This window comes from Polyodon spathula, unplaced genomic scaffold (assembly GCF_017654505.1).
Source record: "Polyodon spathula isolate WHYD16114869_AA unplaced genomic scaffold, ASM1765450v1 scaffolds_755, whole genome shotgun sequence".
Classification (NCBI taxonomy): Eukaryota; Metazoa; Chordata; class Actinopteri; order Acipenseriformes; family Polyodontidae; genus Polyodon; species Polyodon spathula.
This window is the reverse complement of record NW_024472243.1, coordinates 7,574-25,000: the sequence shown is the minus strand read 5'-3', so window position 1 is coordinate 25,000 and position 17,427 is coordinate 7,574. Positions and strand designations below refer to the sequence as shown.

The 17,427-nt window shown below is 38.9% G+C and overlaps 3 protein-coding genes across 3 annotated transcripts; all 3 read left to right on the top strand.

The window, feature by feature from the left end:
* The first annotated feature begins 6 nt into the window (after nucleotides 1–6).
* On the top strand, nucleotides 7–1,335 carry LOC121308587 (claudin-3-like). Its single transcript, XM_041241053.1, has one exon. It carries the CDS (start codon nucleotides 46–48, stop codon nucleotides 541–543), a length of 498 nt encoding a protein of 165 aa, XP_041096987.1. The 5' UTR covers nucleotides 7–45; the 3' UTR covers nucleotides 544–1,335.
* A 1,773-nt stretch (nucleotides 1,336–3,108) lies between these two features.
* Nucleotides 3,109–5,664, top strand: LOC121308591 (claudin-3-like). The gene has a single exon (XM_041241056.1). The coding sequence runs from the start codon at nucleotides 3,694–3,696 to the stop codon at nucleotides 4,339–4,341; it is 648 nt and encodes a 215-aa protein (XP_041096990.1). The 5' UTR covers nucleotides 3,109–3,693; the 3' UTR covers nucleotides 4,342–5,664.
* LOC121308590 (claudin-3-like) lies at nucleotides 5,097–7,984 on the top strand. The gene has a single exon (XM_041241055.1). It carries the CDS (start codon nucleotides 5,974–5,976, stop codon nucleotides 6,619–6,621), a length of 648 nt encoding a protein of 215 aa, XP_041096989.1. The 5' UTR covers nucleotides 5,097–5,973; the 3' UTR covers nucleotides 6,622–7,984.
* The last annotated feature ends 9,443 nt before the right edge of the window (nucleotides 7,985–17,427 follow it).

The following is a 17,427-nucleotide window of genomic DNA, read 5'->3' as shown; positions in this document are numbered from 1 at the left end:
GGTGTGAACATTGTGACTTCTCAGATTATTTGGGAAGGCATATGGATGAACTGTGTGGTGCAGAGCACCGGGCAGATGCAGTGCAAGATCTATGACTCCATGCTGGCTCTCCCTCAGGATCTCCAGGCAGCCCGAGCCTTGCAGGTCATCTCCATAATCTTGGGCCTCTTGGCCATTTTGATCTCCATCATGGGAGCCAAGTGCACCAACTGCATTGAGGATGAGGGGACCAAAGCTAAGGTCATGATTGTGTCAGGGGTTACGTTCATCCTTGCATCCCTCATGCAGCTCATCCCAGTGTCATGGTCAGCTAACACCATCATCAGGGATTTCTACAACCCCCTTGTGCCTGAATCCAGCAAGAGAGAGATGGGATCTTCCTTGTTTATCGGATGGGCTGCAACATCTCTTCTGCTCTTCGGAGGAGCAATTCTGTGCTGCTCCTGCCCACCAAAGGAAACTAAATATCAGCCATCCAAGATGGCTTACTCAGCAGCCAGGTCTGCCGCTCCGAGTGGCTATGACAGGAAGGACTACGTCTGAACTTCTTGAACGGTCTTGAGGTTTTTCCTTCTTCGTCCTGCTTTAGCTGCATACTTTGTTTTGCAAAAAGAAAAGAAAATTCATTGGACACCGAAAAGAAAGTCTGCAGTGATGGCACGGAAACCTAATCTATTAACACAAGTGAACTGGATTCCATTTGCGAACAGTGGCAGATCAGGAATTGGATGGTATGAACTGAAAGGTTATGGCTTGATCTCACGTGATACCTAGATATAACTATAGCACCTAGAAAAACACTTGGAGGAAATCTGCATGTGTTGCCATCACATTTAAAAGAAAACTGTATATAAAAAAAAGATGCAGCTACGTAAACTATATAAAATATAAAATTGATTTTGATTTCACTAGTTCAGGGGTTTGTGAGAAAAGTGCGAATGTGTTTGTTTACTGATAACGAAGCACTTTATATAAATAGTAATGATCATACATATTTATATTTTTCTTACAGCTGTTCATGAATCCATTGTTATGTTGTACTAACTGGTTCAGTAAATGCCTAAATAAGATATTTTGGTTTTTAATGTTGGTGATATATATTTATCAATTATTAAAACAAACCTCACTAATGTAGAAAGTGTACCGTTCCTGTGTATAGTAAAGATTGTGCTTTTTTATCATGTAATATTGCTAACTGGATTGTTATCTATCTGTTTCTTGGATCTAGTCTGAAAGTGATTATTCTATTCTGTATGTTTAATAATTCTTTATTTGAATGAAACAGTTTCTTATTGTTTAAAATATTTTCTTTTGTACCAATACTGTAAATAAACAACTTGATATTTTCCTGTTTTAATTTTCTAGTTATTATTCCTAGTACTAAAAATTGCTGGATATTTACTCAGAATGAAAAACTGAGTAAAAAAACTGACAGAAAAAAAAACTTTAATGTATGTTCCTCTGCTTATTTTGTTCAAGCATTAAACGCAGAAAAATGCAACTTCAATTCAGGTAACAGATAAAAAAACTCTTGTTATGCATCAAAGGGTTCTGTCCTCGTACACCTGTATACACCATACTGCACACACTAGTTTATATTACATGAACAAAGCACGGCTTTTGTCTTACTAAGGCTATGTCTTACCAAGACGTCAAAAAACACAGATAAAGAAGCACTTGCTTAAACAATTATGCATTTGAATCATTTGCCAAATAGATTATTCCTCCAGCTAGAAGCACTAAGCAAGAGCAGTATTTTAAACCTGCAGTTAGCAATGGATTCAGTGGAGGTCTGCACCAGTGTTGTCAACGCAAGCATGGCTGCGCTTCTTCAGTTTCTAGGAATTTAAAACATTCATGCTCTGACTTTTCTTCTTGTAATTTTAAATACAGACCTAGCACGTTTGGGTTAAGGTTCATAGAAACAGTAAAAGAGGAACATTTGTTGCCATTGTGGATCAAACTTTCAGTTGAATGTGAGCTCATGAGGAAGTTTCATTTTGCAGGCTGGCAGTTAAAAACGAAATCACGCCCACTCCTCTTCCTAAAAAAAAAAAAAAACTAGCATTGTGTGTACATCATATTTGCATTTTCAATTTGTTTAATGATGTTTTGTTAAAATATATTCATGTGAAAGAATTGTCTGCCTGCAGGCTGTTAGGTGTGTTTCCTTGACCTCACACATTCAGTCTGGTTTTATTGGAATCATTTAGCTGACCCCTGGTCCTTGTTTCTTTTTTCAGGCAGTCCCTTGGTCGACACTGTCAAAAAGTCCCTTGGCCACAAGATATTATATATATATATATATATATATATATATATATATATATATATATATATATATATATATATATATATATATATATGCTGTAAACAGATAAGCAGACAGCAAATAATATTATTGATCTCTACGGTCAATGTTGGACCTATCATCACACAGTCAACGTGAATTTGTCAACATGTTTTGTATTAGGACTTAAGAATAACATTTTCAGGTCATGAATACCAAAACTGGGGCTAGATCTTTAATAACCATTGGGTGGAGCTTCTTTATTTTCCTGTTGTTGATGTCAGGTAAATATTGAACTGCTCTTTGAAACTGCCAGAATGACGCAGAGCGCTCCTTGTGGACGTTCAGCAGGCTATTGTACAGTTTGTGATAAAAACACAGTGGGAGGCCATCCAAAAACTAAAGAATTCAAGGGCCTCAAACTGAGTGATCGAAGGACTCATTAAAAAAAGATCAAAGAGAGGCAAACATAGTGAAGCTCTTTGTTGAGAAAACATGGACACAGCTCCCCTGAGAGGCTATGACTCCAGTAGAGATTAACAATAACATGAACAATGTATTGAAGCATGATCAGGTCCTGTTGTAGGTGAGTACCCAGGGTCTGGAAAGTATGAGGATGATTTCAGAGAGGGGGTATTTTAGCCCTATTGTGCATTATTTGACTTATAACTTTTTCATAGCACAGTTGTTTTTTAATAACATCATCCTTTTTTTAGGATATCTTGAAACAAAACTCCCTCTCTACAGCAGTTACTGCATAGTGTAATATTTTTTAATGCTTGTCATTTCAGATTTAACTTAAGTGTTATATTACAGTACATGACTGAGTGATACAAGCAGAGGGTACAAAGCTTTCAGTGTTTTCAGCTTCTTTGTTTATGGTTACCTCAGACTTGAACCAAAAAGATGAACCAGCCAAGAATAATGTATAGCCAAATATGTGTACAGATCAGAAACAACAAAAGCACACTCTATATCTATCTCTGTACTGTGCTAATGATAAGCATGTTTTATCAGTGCTGTGTCTAAAAATATGAAGGCGCTTTATTCAAATCATGTAGTCATTAATAAATAAATAACCAGTGTATGTGAAAATGAGTTCTGTATACAGCATGTATATTTCCACATGTAGTAGCATTCTGAGATGCCAGCTTGTACTGACTCTAGCCACACCCTTCAGACATCATTGTGTAAAAGGAGAGCAAAGCTTCACAACTGTAGAGCTTCAGCCCTCCCAGCATATGATGTAACCTCCCAGAATGACTCCACCCTCTACCTGCACAATAAAGAACACATTTTGCTCCATGGTGCCTGCATACAAGATCTAAACTGGCAATTCAAGGTCCTTTGTTCCAGGCATCACCAATCCTTACACCCACAGCGCAGAAAAAAAAAGGGCAAACATGTCCGCAGGGTTAGAGATTCTTGGGTTGGCCCTGAGTGTGTTAGGGTGGATAGCTGCCATCATCGCCTGTGCTCTGCCCATGTGGAGAGTGACCGCTTTCATCGGAAGCAACATTGTGACATCTCAGACCATCTGGGAGGGTCTCTGGATGAACTGTGTGGTGCAGAGCACCGGGCAGATGCAATGCAAGATCTACGACTCCTTGCTGGCTCTCCCTCAGGATATCCAGGCAGCTCGAGCCTTGACTGTCATCTCTATCCTTCTGGCACTCTTCGCCATCTTGATCTCCATCGTCGGGGCCAGCTGCACCAACTGCATTGAGGACGAGGGGGCCAAGGCGAAGGTCATGATCATAGCGGGGGTCATGTTCATTATTTCTGGGGTCATGCAGCTTATCCCAGTCTCCTGGTCTGCCAACACCATCGTCAGGGACTTCTACAACCCTTTGCTCACTGATGCTCAAAGAAGGGAGCTTGGCTCCTCTTTGTTTAGTGGATGGGCTGCAGCAGTTCTCCTGATCCTAGGCGGGGCCCTTCTCTGCTGCTCCTGTCCACCCCGGGAAAAGAAATACGCCCCAGCGAGAATGGCTTATTCTGCTGCCCGATCAAACCCACCCAGTGGCTACGACAAGAAAGACTACGTCTAAACCTCAAAATCGGCTTTGCTTTGAAGCTCCTCTATCATACCTGCTGTTATAACAAAAATAATAATAATGTGTTTAAATGGACAAATGGAAGAGACTCCGCAATGAAGGTACTGTTTTCTGTTGCTGGTGTTTTTGTGTGTGTGTTTTTGTGGGTTTTTTTTCAGCCTGTAGCCCCCTGTAGATTTCATAGAGCTTGTAGTTTGGGTTGCTCTGAAGATCTCCTGGTGTTAACGCTGGGGTTTTCCACTGGACCTTAATGATCCCTGTTGGGGGTACTGCTTAATGATTTCCCTTTTCAATTGGCCATTTTGTATTGCTTGTTTTTATATTCCACTAAGGTAGTTGCAAGTGTAAACTGTAAAGCTTAGCTACCAGAACCACATCAGTTCTCTGATAATGGATGTCAAGGAGCAAGTAGGTTCATTTTTATTTTCTTTTGGTTTACTTGTTGCACGTATTTAACAAACAAACAAAAAAAAAAACTAATTTAAGGGATCACTTACCTGGGTAAAATATTTGAAGAATGTTCTGTTTCAATGTTACTGTTTAGTGATGTGCAAATGAACCACAGCTACATATGGAAAAAAAAAAAAAGTGTATTTTACAAAAATAAATAATAATTTACCGTTTTATTTTCTTATTGATAAACTGACATAAGTTCATAGTGGTTAATATGCAGGTATGTGCAGGAAATGAAAGAGAAGCCTTAAGGTACAAGTCATTAAAATAGCCCCTGAAGATATATAAAAAGAATGCTTACCCTGAGCAAAGACATGGCAGCTGCTGCTGAAATCCTTTTAAAGTGGACAGCATGTTATAAGAACTCAAGTGAATCACTCTGTAATTCAGTTGGAATATAGAAATACATTCTAAATGGTTTCTTTATTAGAGACAATGTGAGTAACAGAGACCCAAACAACAGATCTGATGAGGTGTCATTTTACTCTTTGCAAATACTGTGAATATGCAGCAACTGCCCCAACATTTTAGCATTAAGATTTTAGATTTTCTTTTTTTTTTTAACTCTCAAAAACCGCAGTGTAATTCACAGTCTGACGTAACTTTGACAATAGTATGTTTAAACAGAGGATAATGAGACAAATATGGGGATGATTTAAGAGAAGGGGTATTTTAGCCCCTATTGTGCATTATTTGACTTACACCTTTTTGTATAACTTTTTCATAGCACAGTTGTTTTGCATCCACTATCTCTGTACTGTGCTAATGATAAGCATGTTTTATCAATGCTGTGTCTAAAAATATGAAGGCGCTTTATTCAAATCATGTAGTCATTAATAAATAAATAACCAGTGTAAGTGAAAATGAGTTCTGTATACAGCATGTATATTTCCACGTGTAGTAGCATTCTGAGATGCCAGCTCGTACTGACTCTAGCCACACCCTTCAGACATCATTGTGTAAAAGGACAGCAAAGCTTCACAACTGTACAGCTTCAGCCCTCCCAGCATATGATGTAACCTCCCAGAATGACTCCACCCTCTACCTGCACAATAAAGAAACACATTTTGCTCCATGGTGCCTGCATACAAGATCTAAACTGGCAATTCAAGGTCCTTTGTTCCAGGCATCACCAATCCTTACACCACCAGCACAGAAAAAAAAAGGGCAAGCATGTCCGCAGGGTTAGAGATTCTTGGGTTGGCCCTGAGTGTGTTCGGGTGGATAGCAGCCATCATCGCCTGTGCTCTGCCCATGTGGAGAGTGACCTCTTTCATCGGAAGCAACATTGTGACATCTCAGACCATCTGGGAGGGTCTCTGGATGAACTGTGCGGTGCGGAGCACCGGGCAGACACAGTGCAAGATCTACGACTCCTTGCTGGCTCTCCCCCAGGATATCCAGGCGGCCCAAGCCTTGACTGTCATCTCTATCCTTCTGGCACTCTTCGCCATCTTGATCTCCATCGTCGGGGCCAGCTGCACCACCTGCATTGAGGACGAAGGGGCCAAGGCGAAACTCATGATCATAGCGGGGGTCATGTTCATTATTTCTGGGGTCATGCAGCTTATCCCAGTCTCCTGGTCTGCCAACACCATCGTCAGTGACTTCTACAACCCTTTGCTCACTGATGCCCAAAAAAGGGATCTTGGCTCCTCTTTGTTTAGTGGATGGACTGCAGCAGTTCTCCTGATCCTAGGTGGGTCCCTTCTCTGCTGCTCCTGTCCACCCCGGGAAAAGAAATATGCCCCAGCGAGAATGGCTCATTCTGCTGCCCGATCAAACCCACCCAGTGGCTACGACAAGAAAGACTACGTCTAAACCTCAAAATCGGCTTTGCTTTGAAGCTCCTCTATCATACCTGCTGTTATAACAAAAAAAATAATAATGTGTTTAAATGGACAAATGGAACAAACTCTGCAATGAAGGTACTGTTTTCTGTTGCTGGTGTTTTTGTCGGGTTTTTTTTCAGCCTGTAGACCCCTGTACATTTCATAAAGCTCGTAGTTTGGGTTGCTCTGAAGATCTCCTGGTGTTAACGTTGGGTTTTCCACCTTAATGATCCCTGTTGGGGGTACTGCTTAATGATTTCCCATTTCAATTGGTCATTTTGTGTCGCTTGTTTTTATATTCCACTAAGGTAGTTGCAAGTGTAAATTGTAAAGCTTAGCTACCAGAACCATATCAGTTCTCTGATAATGGCTGTCAAGGAGCAAGTAGGTTCATTTGTCTTTTCTTTTGGTTTACCTGTTGCATGTATTTAACAAACAAACAAAAAAATAATAATTTAAGGGATCACTTACCTGGGTAAAATATTTGAAGAATGTTCTGTTTCAATGTTACTGTTTAGTGATGTGCAAATGAACAACAGCTACATATGGAAAAAAAAAAAAAAGTGTATTTTACAAAAATAAATAACAATTTACTGTTTTCTTTTGTTATTGATGAACTGATATAAGTTCATAGTGGTTAATATGCAGGTATGTGCAGGAAATGAAAGAGAAGCCTTAAGGTACAAATCATTAAAATAGCCCCTGAAGATATATAAAAAGAATGTTTGCCCTGAGCAAAGACATGGCAGCTGCTGCTGAAATCCTTTTAAAGTGGACAGCATGTTATAAGAACTCAAGTGAATCACTCTGTAATTCAGTTGGAATATAGAAATACATTCTAAATGGTTTCTTTATTAGAGACAATGTGAGTAACAGAGACCCAAACAACAAATCTGATGAGGTGTCATTTTACTCTTTGCAAATACTGTGAATATGCAGCAACTGCCCCAACATTTTAGCATTAAGATCTGAGATTTTCTTTTTTTTTTTTTTTAACTCCTAAAAACTGCAGTGTAATTCACAGTCTGAAGTAACTTTGAAAATATTATGTTTAAACAGAGGACAACAAGACACACCTGTAATTTCACCTCGATCTAAGAACCATTGTTTGTTGCTCTGTAAGGAAAAGCATATACTTTCATGTTGTTCTTCATTGTTTTTGTGTTCCACACTTTTGTTTAATATTTTCAAGAGCACACTATATAGTTTGTCCATTTCTTTTAACTCTAAGTGACCTATTTCTTTGTTTACAACAAATATTGTCTCTATTAAAGGGTACACAAGTTCCTTTTTATTTTATTGTGTTACATGTTCTCCTGTGTTGGTACAACTGTTTACGTAAGGTGTGTGTATTGTTTCATTTTTTTTTCTAACATTTTGACCTCTTTTTTAAACTTTGAAATTGCATTCCCTTCCTCAAGATGGCTTCCCATATATCCACATGGACCTCTCAGAACTACATTTCCCATTGTCCTCCTGCTCACTGCTCAGTTACATATGTGATGATGGGAAATGTAGTTCTGAGAGGCAGGGAATGAAATTTAAAAGTTTAAAAAAGTAGCAATACAAGGGGAACATGTAGCACAATAAAATAAGAAAGTCCTCATGTGCCCTTTAAGAGCACATTTTTCTTAGAGTGTGGCTACATCTGTGGTGAATGATAAGTGTGAATCCTGTGTATGCTCTGTGTATTATAATGTCCTGTTGTGTACAAAGCCCCACTGTCGCTACGTCTACTCACAAATTGCAGCATTCAGAGATTGGAGAGGATCCTCGTGTGGGAGTTGTCACTGGATGACAAGGGGACTTGTGTGCCTTTGTGTACAGATGGGACTATGTAATGTATCCAACATTTGCCTCGCTTTTCACAAAGAGCGCCCCTGTAGCACTGTTTGTTTTAAATAATAATAAAAATATATAACTGACTTGATGTTTTTACTTTCAAATAACTATATAACAGTGCACATCACACAGCAGCAACACAGTGTCCCACAAGTGTGTTCATCTTAAATAAAACAGGAAACATTTAGAAATATAAATTAGACATTTAGATCAATTGACCATACCACACTGTGCCCCCCCCAGAAAAAACAGATAGTCCAGCGCAAAATATTTTCTTAAAAAAATGAGTTACTTATGAAATTGTTATTCATTTAAACATATGTTGCTTTGAAATGAAAATCAACTCCCAGAAGTATTCTGGATTACTCCACCTTTGTCAGCACAAAGACAGACAGACAGGCTTTGAAGGTACTAATTTCAGTGAACCACAGGTGTTATTATATATATATAGACAATAATGCACCCGTCCACCACACCTCTCAGTCCCTTGTGGATCCTGTGCCACGACATGGCAAAGCTGTGATCAGGGCGTGTCCCAATCTAGTATTAGGTACAGGATCTGATCAAGTTGCCAGGCATTTTACATATATATATATATATATATATATATATATATATATATATATATATATATATATATATATATATATATATATATATATATATAGATAGATAGATATAGCAATCAGCAACCAGGCAAGTGCAGTACTTGAAACTCATGCATCTTTGTGGCACGGTATCGCATCACGTGTGTGGGGAACCGCAGAGAGACATGGGAGCTGGAATTGAAACGCCGGTCAGGTGTGCAGGATTTATACACACCCAAAAAGTACTGAATCTACCAGCACTGGCACAGGGGACACATACAGAAGACTGTACTAAAGGCAGAATAAAACACAGCACAAAAACTACAAATAAAAGGTGCCACACAGGGTGTGCGCTAGCCTTACTGAACGAGGCGCCCGGCTCCAGGAACCTGCTACACTACGTAACCCTCGCTGTACATTACTTGGGATCACTATCCCCTAAACTAACTTACTTATGAGCCGGTATTCACAGGACGACTCCTGCTTCGTCATACGGCCTTGGCTGGTCATTGTCTTCACAAGCACCGTGTTGCAGTTTAAGGGTTGTGTAGCTGCCATTGCTGTAATTGCTGCAGTTGCTGCAGAGCGCCCCTGTGTGTAGCATGGCGTTCCGGTCGCCCACAACGATCCCCACTGGATGCATTTATGCTGACGGACACTTAGTCGAGACCCGCACACCTGCTGGTTGAGGACAAAGCTTTCAGAAACTGAACTAGTGCTCTCCATCACTGAATCATTCAACCATTTTTGTCACACCTCAAGCGTTGCCCTGGTGTGAAATATTTATTAGCTTCTTGTAACAAACTTCAGCTATATCAAATGACTGGTTTACAGTAAACTCACTGCTCTCATACACACTTTGGTTTTACTTAACAAACTAAATTGGACATGTTCTGTATACCATCACCAGCACTGTATTATTTAGTGGCAATGCCACTTCTGTAATACTGCACACCAATGGCTCTGGCATTTCCCAATTTCCAGGACAAACACGTCACGGGTTAAATTAGGATGTCTCACAGCCTTTTAAAACTCTTGGTCTTCAGAAGTGTATCTCGTATTGTTAAGACGTCCCATTACAGGAGTGTTTTCAACAGAAATTGCCCCCCATTTTAAAAAGCTTTTTGATGTTTTTTGTGTTCGAAGGATCACTCATGCATTGGTGTACTTAGGTACTGGACACTCAGGCAGTAACCCATGAAAAGAGCTGGCTTTTAATTTCCTGTGGCAGTTGAAACTCCTTTTAAAAGCAGATGATCGTTTTCTGTTACGAATGTTTAAATAATGAAGCGGAGAAACAAACCTTCATTTTATTGTAGCAATAGCACAGTCAAAGCTTCGTAAACGGCAACCAATAACATTGTCCTTCTAAAAAAAAGTGAGAGATTAAAGATACAGGTGCTATACTGTATTGCTATGGCAGAGATGATGAAATCCTGCAGACGCCCAAATCAGTCACTGCAAAAAATGTATCTAAAGCAAAATATAACGCGTATCTGATTGAGTTCATACGGAAATTCATGCCAAGGCTGGCATGGTATACAAGCAATGCAACCAATGTAACGATTCATGAAAGCATGCAGAGTAAATACTGTGAGAAATAAACCAGTACAGGATCATGCCTTTAGTCAGATTGTTATTATTTTTTGCTTCCCCATAGTTGCAAAATATTCAATTATTCCCATTTCTCCCCATGCTCTCCGCTTTACTTAAGCAGATACAGAAACAATATTTAGTAAAAACAAACCTCCTGATATTAATATAGTTCTAATGAGACTGTTTTACAGGCAGGAGCTGACATTACTCACTGCCTTTTTATCCATCCAGTGAGTCATGTATGACACGCTATCTCCTTACTGTCTGATCCCCCATGATGCACACTGTTTGTGTATGACAGGAGGCAAACATTGCAACACCTTCATCCACACAGATACTACTGTTCTGTGGGCAATGTGTTTTATATCCATTATGTTTCAGTGATCACGATCCCTCTGTATTGAGGGTGTTCATTGAGGTCTTGGTAAGAATTGTTAATGAGGAGTTCTCAAAGCAGGCAAAAGCAGCACAGGGCTTAAAGAGGTAAAGACATCGCAGACCATTACTACCCTCAAACTGTGGCCGATTGTGCAGTTGCTCAGTTTTATATGTATCTTATCAGATTCAAGCTAGCTGTCCATATATTCTGCATGTAAACAGGGTTGTTATTAATCTGAGTTTTAAAACTGATCCCTCTGGACCTGATTGAGTTTGATATAAAAATTCTGCACATTTGTTTTTTCGGATTCAAAAACAATCAATTACAAAATGATCAATCCCTTGCCTACAATAGCACAGGCTTCTACTTCAAAAACATGTGTGAGCCACCTGTGATTGACTGTAAACAATAAACTAGAATTGTGGGTTCACCTAGAACTCACCAGAATGAAGCTGATATATGGCCCTAATTCCATTTGTTTTTCAAATAACATTTCTAATGTTTTTTTTTTTTTTGTTTAGCAGGTGAAATCCTCTGAGTAAATATGCTCCTAGATTTTCCAGCTGTGGTGGATTAACCTCTTTGGGGGGGGGGCAGCTATTTTGAAACACGATCAAAGACAATAGGTCACAACTGTTTCCATAGCAACAAATTCCCAACAGGGGAGTTGCTTGTTTACTTGGTGTTTAGGTTTAAGCGGTCTGTTCTTTAGGTGTGTTCAAAGAAGCGCAGAGCAGTTTCATAATGTGTAGCAGGAAGCCAGAACCCTCAGTCGGGATTGCAAGATAAAAACTGTAAGACACTAAGTCAAGCAGACAAATGCTTTGGCTAGTGCCTTCTTCAGTGCAATGCATAGTGTAATGTACACTGAGGAAGGCAGCACTGATCAAAAAAATACTTTGCTACAAATGAGATTAATTAACGAATGGTTTCCTGTTCCACCAGAACCATTGAAACACCTTGCGACACACCTCAAATCAGCGCAACACCTGACTGACAGTGCTATGGCAGGTGTTTCTAATAATGTTGATTATAATTCAGCCCCATATAGCTTCCTCTGGCTTTGTGGGTCATACAACACAAACAGAGAGATAAAAGATTTGGATGAAAGCTGGGAAAGAATGCAAATGATCCAGGATACCGATAGACAGATACTGATTGGCAAACTCAAATACACTAATTATATAGGAACTATTTTACTGTTTGCACTTTGGTTATCCCATTGTAAACCAAACACAATCAAGTGGAATATTATAACCTTCCTTTTCCCACAAAAATACATTTAACCCTTTCAAGTATGACATATTGAAAATAGCAGTTTTTGTCACAAAATAAATATATATTCTCATTGAAATTGTTTTTTTTTTTTTTTAAATCACTGTTTTATAAGGGGAAGAATGGCACCCTCATATGAGGTCGTCACACATTTACATCTTCCATATGTCCCCATACAAAGACTAAAAGAGAGGTTTTTTTGTATCCATTCCCCATTTGAGGCTGCCATGCACGAAAGTTTCATTGCAGTTTCCTGTTTTGCTTATGGCACAAGGAATTTTAGGGGAATTAAAAGCTGTATACTTTAAAAGGTACCACTGTGGTGATAACTGCGGTCCAAACAGGGAGAAAAAATGAATTAAAGCGGTAAATATTGATCTCTATCTGAAGTCCTCTATCTGATTACACTATCTAACTTACAAAACAAGCATGAAAAGAACAGAGACGAAATACTGAAAATATAGACCTACTTAAAGGCTTCTAGTACTGGGACAACATGGCCAATGAACCAAAATGGTGAATTATCAAACAATGAAACATCGAGGGAGCTCTGTCTTTTACACCACAGCCTCTATAGCAGAGTTGCCAAGATTTTGCAATTGTATGTAGAATGTAAGCTTATCCTCCTGGGTCCTGAGACCGGGTTTGTCAAGAGAAAGGCGTTATTTGCTTTACATGCAGAGTGGTATCTTGCTTATTCCTTTTCTAATGAATAGCGGAAAACCTTGAACAATGCCGACAGGAACTAGATATCCTCAACAGAATCAGTGAGGTGCAGCATCTAATCCATTTACAGAGAACCAAGTTCCTACACTCCTCTTTATTTACTACAGCATACAAACAAACCTGGTAAATTGGGGTTATTAAAGCCGACGGTGATGTCACATGTGGCTCAGTTTGAATCACTTTTTTTCTGGTCAGCTGCGCCGGCTTCAAAAGAAAGGAGTGGAGTGAAAGAGGTCCAGTGAGGATAAGTTAAAGAGTAATTCCACCCAGTGACTGCACCAGGGATCAGCTAAATAAACTCCTCTGTGAGTAGTGAACCATGCAAAGCAAGGTCCATGAAGCCAGTTCTCCAAGTGAGGATGGGAGGGTTTAAATAACAAAAAGAATCCGAAGACTAAGTGTAACCTTAACCAAAGGCTCTCTATTCCGTTGACGGGATAAATGCTGCTGAATACTGCTGTCTACATAATTAGAATAGGACTCTTCCTGGCGTATTGCATGTTTTTATGACGCCTAAACTCAGATACACCGTTACTTTAGTATAGATAGTGGATTTTTATAACCCAGGTGCACAAAGAGCCCTGCTATTGTACAGACAGTGGCGGTATTTAAATCTACTGATGTTAAGATCCATTAAACACACCCTGGTGTGTCTCATAAAGTTTAAACCAGTTTTCATATATGTAAGAAGCTCACAGTAGCTCTATAGGTTTTTGTTGTGAATCGTATTCAGTATAATAAAAAACTATTTTTAAAAATAAACTTTTTTTCACTTTTCAGTCTTGCCATCCTTACCTAAGCCGGGTTAGCGTACTTGCCTATTCTTCACCGTTGTTCTCTCTTTGCTTTTCTTTATTATTTCTATAGGTTTTTATGAAGTAAAGGTAAGCATGGCCATGCATTTAAAAAGGGAAGTAGCCAGAATACATTCTGTGGAGAATACAGAAGGAGCGATTAAAACAGCATGAGGAGTACAGTCCAGATTAAGTACCCAGATTTCAGGAGCTTGCGGACAAAAAAAATGCTGAAGGAGAACCAAATCAATGTGAAAGAAGAACAGAACTGATAGTGAATAAACATAAACGTAACAAAGTATAAAAGGAAGAGAAACATTGGAAAAAAAAACAGAGAAGTATCGCCCATTCATCCTGCTATAAAACTGTTTTGTAATAGCTTCAAGTGGTATAAACACACAGGACAGGTAGAGTGTCTCGATCGCTGTAGTTAGCAAACACACTAGAGGTGTCACTATAGTTGTTTTTTTTTCATTGACAGGTAACCTTTGCACTTTTTTCAAAGGCAAAAAAACAACAGCCTACTACTTAATTTACTCAATTTTAGGAACTGCACAGCTTTGCAAAAGTCCCGAAAACTCATATTTGGAAACACACTTGCATCGAGCACCTCAAAGAAAGTTAATGGGCCACTCTCTGCTATCGAATGAAACATTCAAACATAATCTAAAAATAATTTCTTGTAAATTATTTCAGAGGCAAATAGGTTTGGCAAATCTGGTACGCTTTAAAATGTGAACATCCCCCTACAGCAGATCATGATCTGTGCTTTTAAGGTCACTCTGGTAAGAAGTAAACTCTGAAAAAACAAAGTACTGTTTTACTGATTTTTTTTATGACGCTCTTTTACATCAGCGCTTACAGAAGGATACTCGTCACACAAAAGATTTCTCCTGGGAAGACTCCTCTGTGCTCTAAATTGCTTGGTGAAACTGGGAGGTCATGTGACCGATACTGAAGCAGAGGCAAGGAGAGGAAGTTGCTAGGCACCTGCCCTTATCTCATCACAGGACATTCCTTGTTTACACAGAGAACAGTGCTAATTCTGCTACCGCTGTCGTCGTGTCTGATGGCACACTACTGCTTTTTGAAGTTTAATCCCAGGTACTGCACAGGTGCCAGCCCCGTTTAGGCCAAACACAATGTCTATGTTTTATACAAGAGTACACTAGCTTTCAGAACTGAAGGTAAAGAAAGTTCATCTTACAGGTAATTACAGTTCAGAAAACACAACTGCGTATTGAATTCAATCCATCGTTATCTCTTTGCAATCTTCTTGCACCATCTATTTATTGCTTAATTATTGAAGACATGGAAATATGGAATGTTGACAATTTGCTGTTACTAGGGCAAATATAGTATAACTATCAAGAGAACTGGCATGTGTTATATAGGGTATGAAACTAATACCTCTATATCAACAGAATGCTATAAGTTGTTATGACATGCATTTATTCTTATACAATGTAAACTCATGGTTTCAATTATACTTAGATTGTCTTGTGAGGAGAAAATAAATTATGAGACATGCAACATCTGTCTATTATGTGCTTTTGAGAATGCAGAAACCTTAGCCAACAAAACAGCAAAGTTGGAACCAACCCTATGGTGTGTGTGATGTGACCTGAATATATATATATATATATATATATATATATATATATATATATATATATATATATATATATATATATAAAACCTCCAATGGTTTGATTCAAACACATGCTCCCTTGAGAAAGATATGTACAACATATCGAAACGTTGGGCAGCTGGCTCTTTGAGCTAAATATATATATATATATATATATATATATATATATATATATATATATATATATATATATATATATATATATATATATTTATATATATCATTCTTCTTTATATATATATTTCCCACTGCTATTTCTCTATCTTGCATTCATTCAGACTGTTCTGTTCTAAATTAGTCCCGCGGTGCTAAGCAGATGCTGATCTGTGCCATGGAATTAACACCTTGTTTATGGAGCTCTGTAACCTTCGTTTTCTTGTTTGCCAAGATTTTGACAAGTTGTTCAAATGTTGACTGGACAGCTCCCAAAGTCCAAAGTAAATCCAGAACCTGTAAAACTTCCAGCATTCCAGCAAGACTTAAACACACAAAAAAAGTTGAACTACGACACTTTTAAGGATTATGCAAACAAGGGGTTAGAACTCTGACTTTCACCTTGTTACTCGTTAACACCCAAACCAGAATATATAATCCACGCAAAGCCAGCAAGCCAACGAGATGTTTGGTAGATGAAACTAGTATGCAGTGTTAAAACAGTTGCTAAACCAAATCCATTGTGTGTAACATACAGATCAGGTCAGTGTGGCTCTCGGTACCCACAGGTAAGGGAGTGTTCCACAAGGTCCCAGTGCACGTCCATTGCTGAGTTATTAAGTTAGGATGACTGTGCATGTCTGATGCAGTATTCATAAAGCCTCTGGGTTTCATTATGAATGTGTTTTGGAAGTTTTTGAAAGACTATCTGTTGTGTATAATGTGTGTTTAACACAGCAAGATAAAAGAGAAAAACTTCCCTCTGCACACATATTGAAGCTTGAAAACTTGCAAAGCTCCACAATAGTTAGGGCACTACTGATAACAGATTTAAAGCAAATTAAAGGACATGGCACTTGAAACGCTGGCATTTTTGAGTGTAGCTATTGAGAATCTGCCCATTTTGCGTGCCACTTAAAGAGTAAGTAACGGGGTTCCAAAAAATATAGCGTTACGCGTCCCCAGGTGTGGCTACAACTGTTTAAATAACACATCTGTAATTGTTCTTTTCACTGTTAACATCCTGACAACTTTACACTTAGAACTTTAAAGTCTGTTTCAAAGCTCTTTTCAAAATGCCTGCTCTAGTGCACTGATAGTGTAAGGATTACTGCCCACATTGTGAAACAGGTCACACAGCAAAAACGATCCGCGATGTGGTACGGAACAGAAAAGCCAGAGCACTAGTTATGCTTTTTTTATCGCTCTTCCTGCTTTGATTTAGAGGACAGGTCTCAAACCCAGCGCATTACTGAAGTCATCCTCAAAGAGCTTCATTCTTTGTTCTGTAGCCTCCCTCAGATTCCTGAACTTGGAATTAGACTAAACACTACGAGCCAATATAAACTAACCAGGCTCCTGATTTATGGTCCGTTTGTTGGTCTGCTGATAAGTCTGGAAATAGTTGTAGATTAGTCAGTGAGTCGACACTCAAACACAGTGTTCCAGTGCTGACAGAATCAGGTCAGATCCAAACGTTTAACTGACATGCTGCAAGAAACACAAAGAGATGAATTACAGAACGCACTGACCCTCCAGCACCCACTCCAGCATGTACAGAGGCAGGGTCATTCTTATTACCCAAAGGTTAACAAGCTAATAACAATAAAGATGAAGCAGGGGAGTTTAATAAGTTGGCCTGTCTCCTCTCTGACCAGTCTCAACTTGATTTACCATGTGAAAAATACTTTGTGCACTGATAAACATATAAACTACAAAACATTGTGTACAGTTCATGGCATCAACCCTGTGTGTCTGCTTGACTCCCTGCAGTATAATAGCTTTGCCTGTG

Excerpts from the sequence above, each read along its gene's own strand:
- LOC121308587 (XM_041241053.1), top strand. The coding sequence starts at position 46 with ATGAACTGTGTGGTGCAGAGCACCGGGCAGATGCAGTGCAAGATCTAT.
- LOC121308590 (XM_041241055.1), top strand. The coding sequence starts at position 5,974 with ATGTCCGCAGGGTTAGAGATTCTTGGGTTGGCCCTGAGTGTGTTCGGG.
- LOC121308591 (XM_041241056.1), top strand. The coding sequence starts at position 3,694 with ATGTCCGCAGGGTTAGAGATTCTTGGGTTGGCCCTGAGTGTGTTAGGG.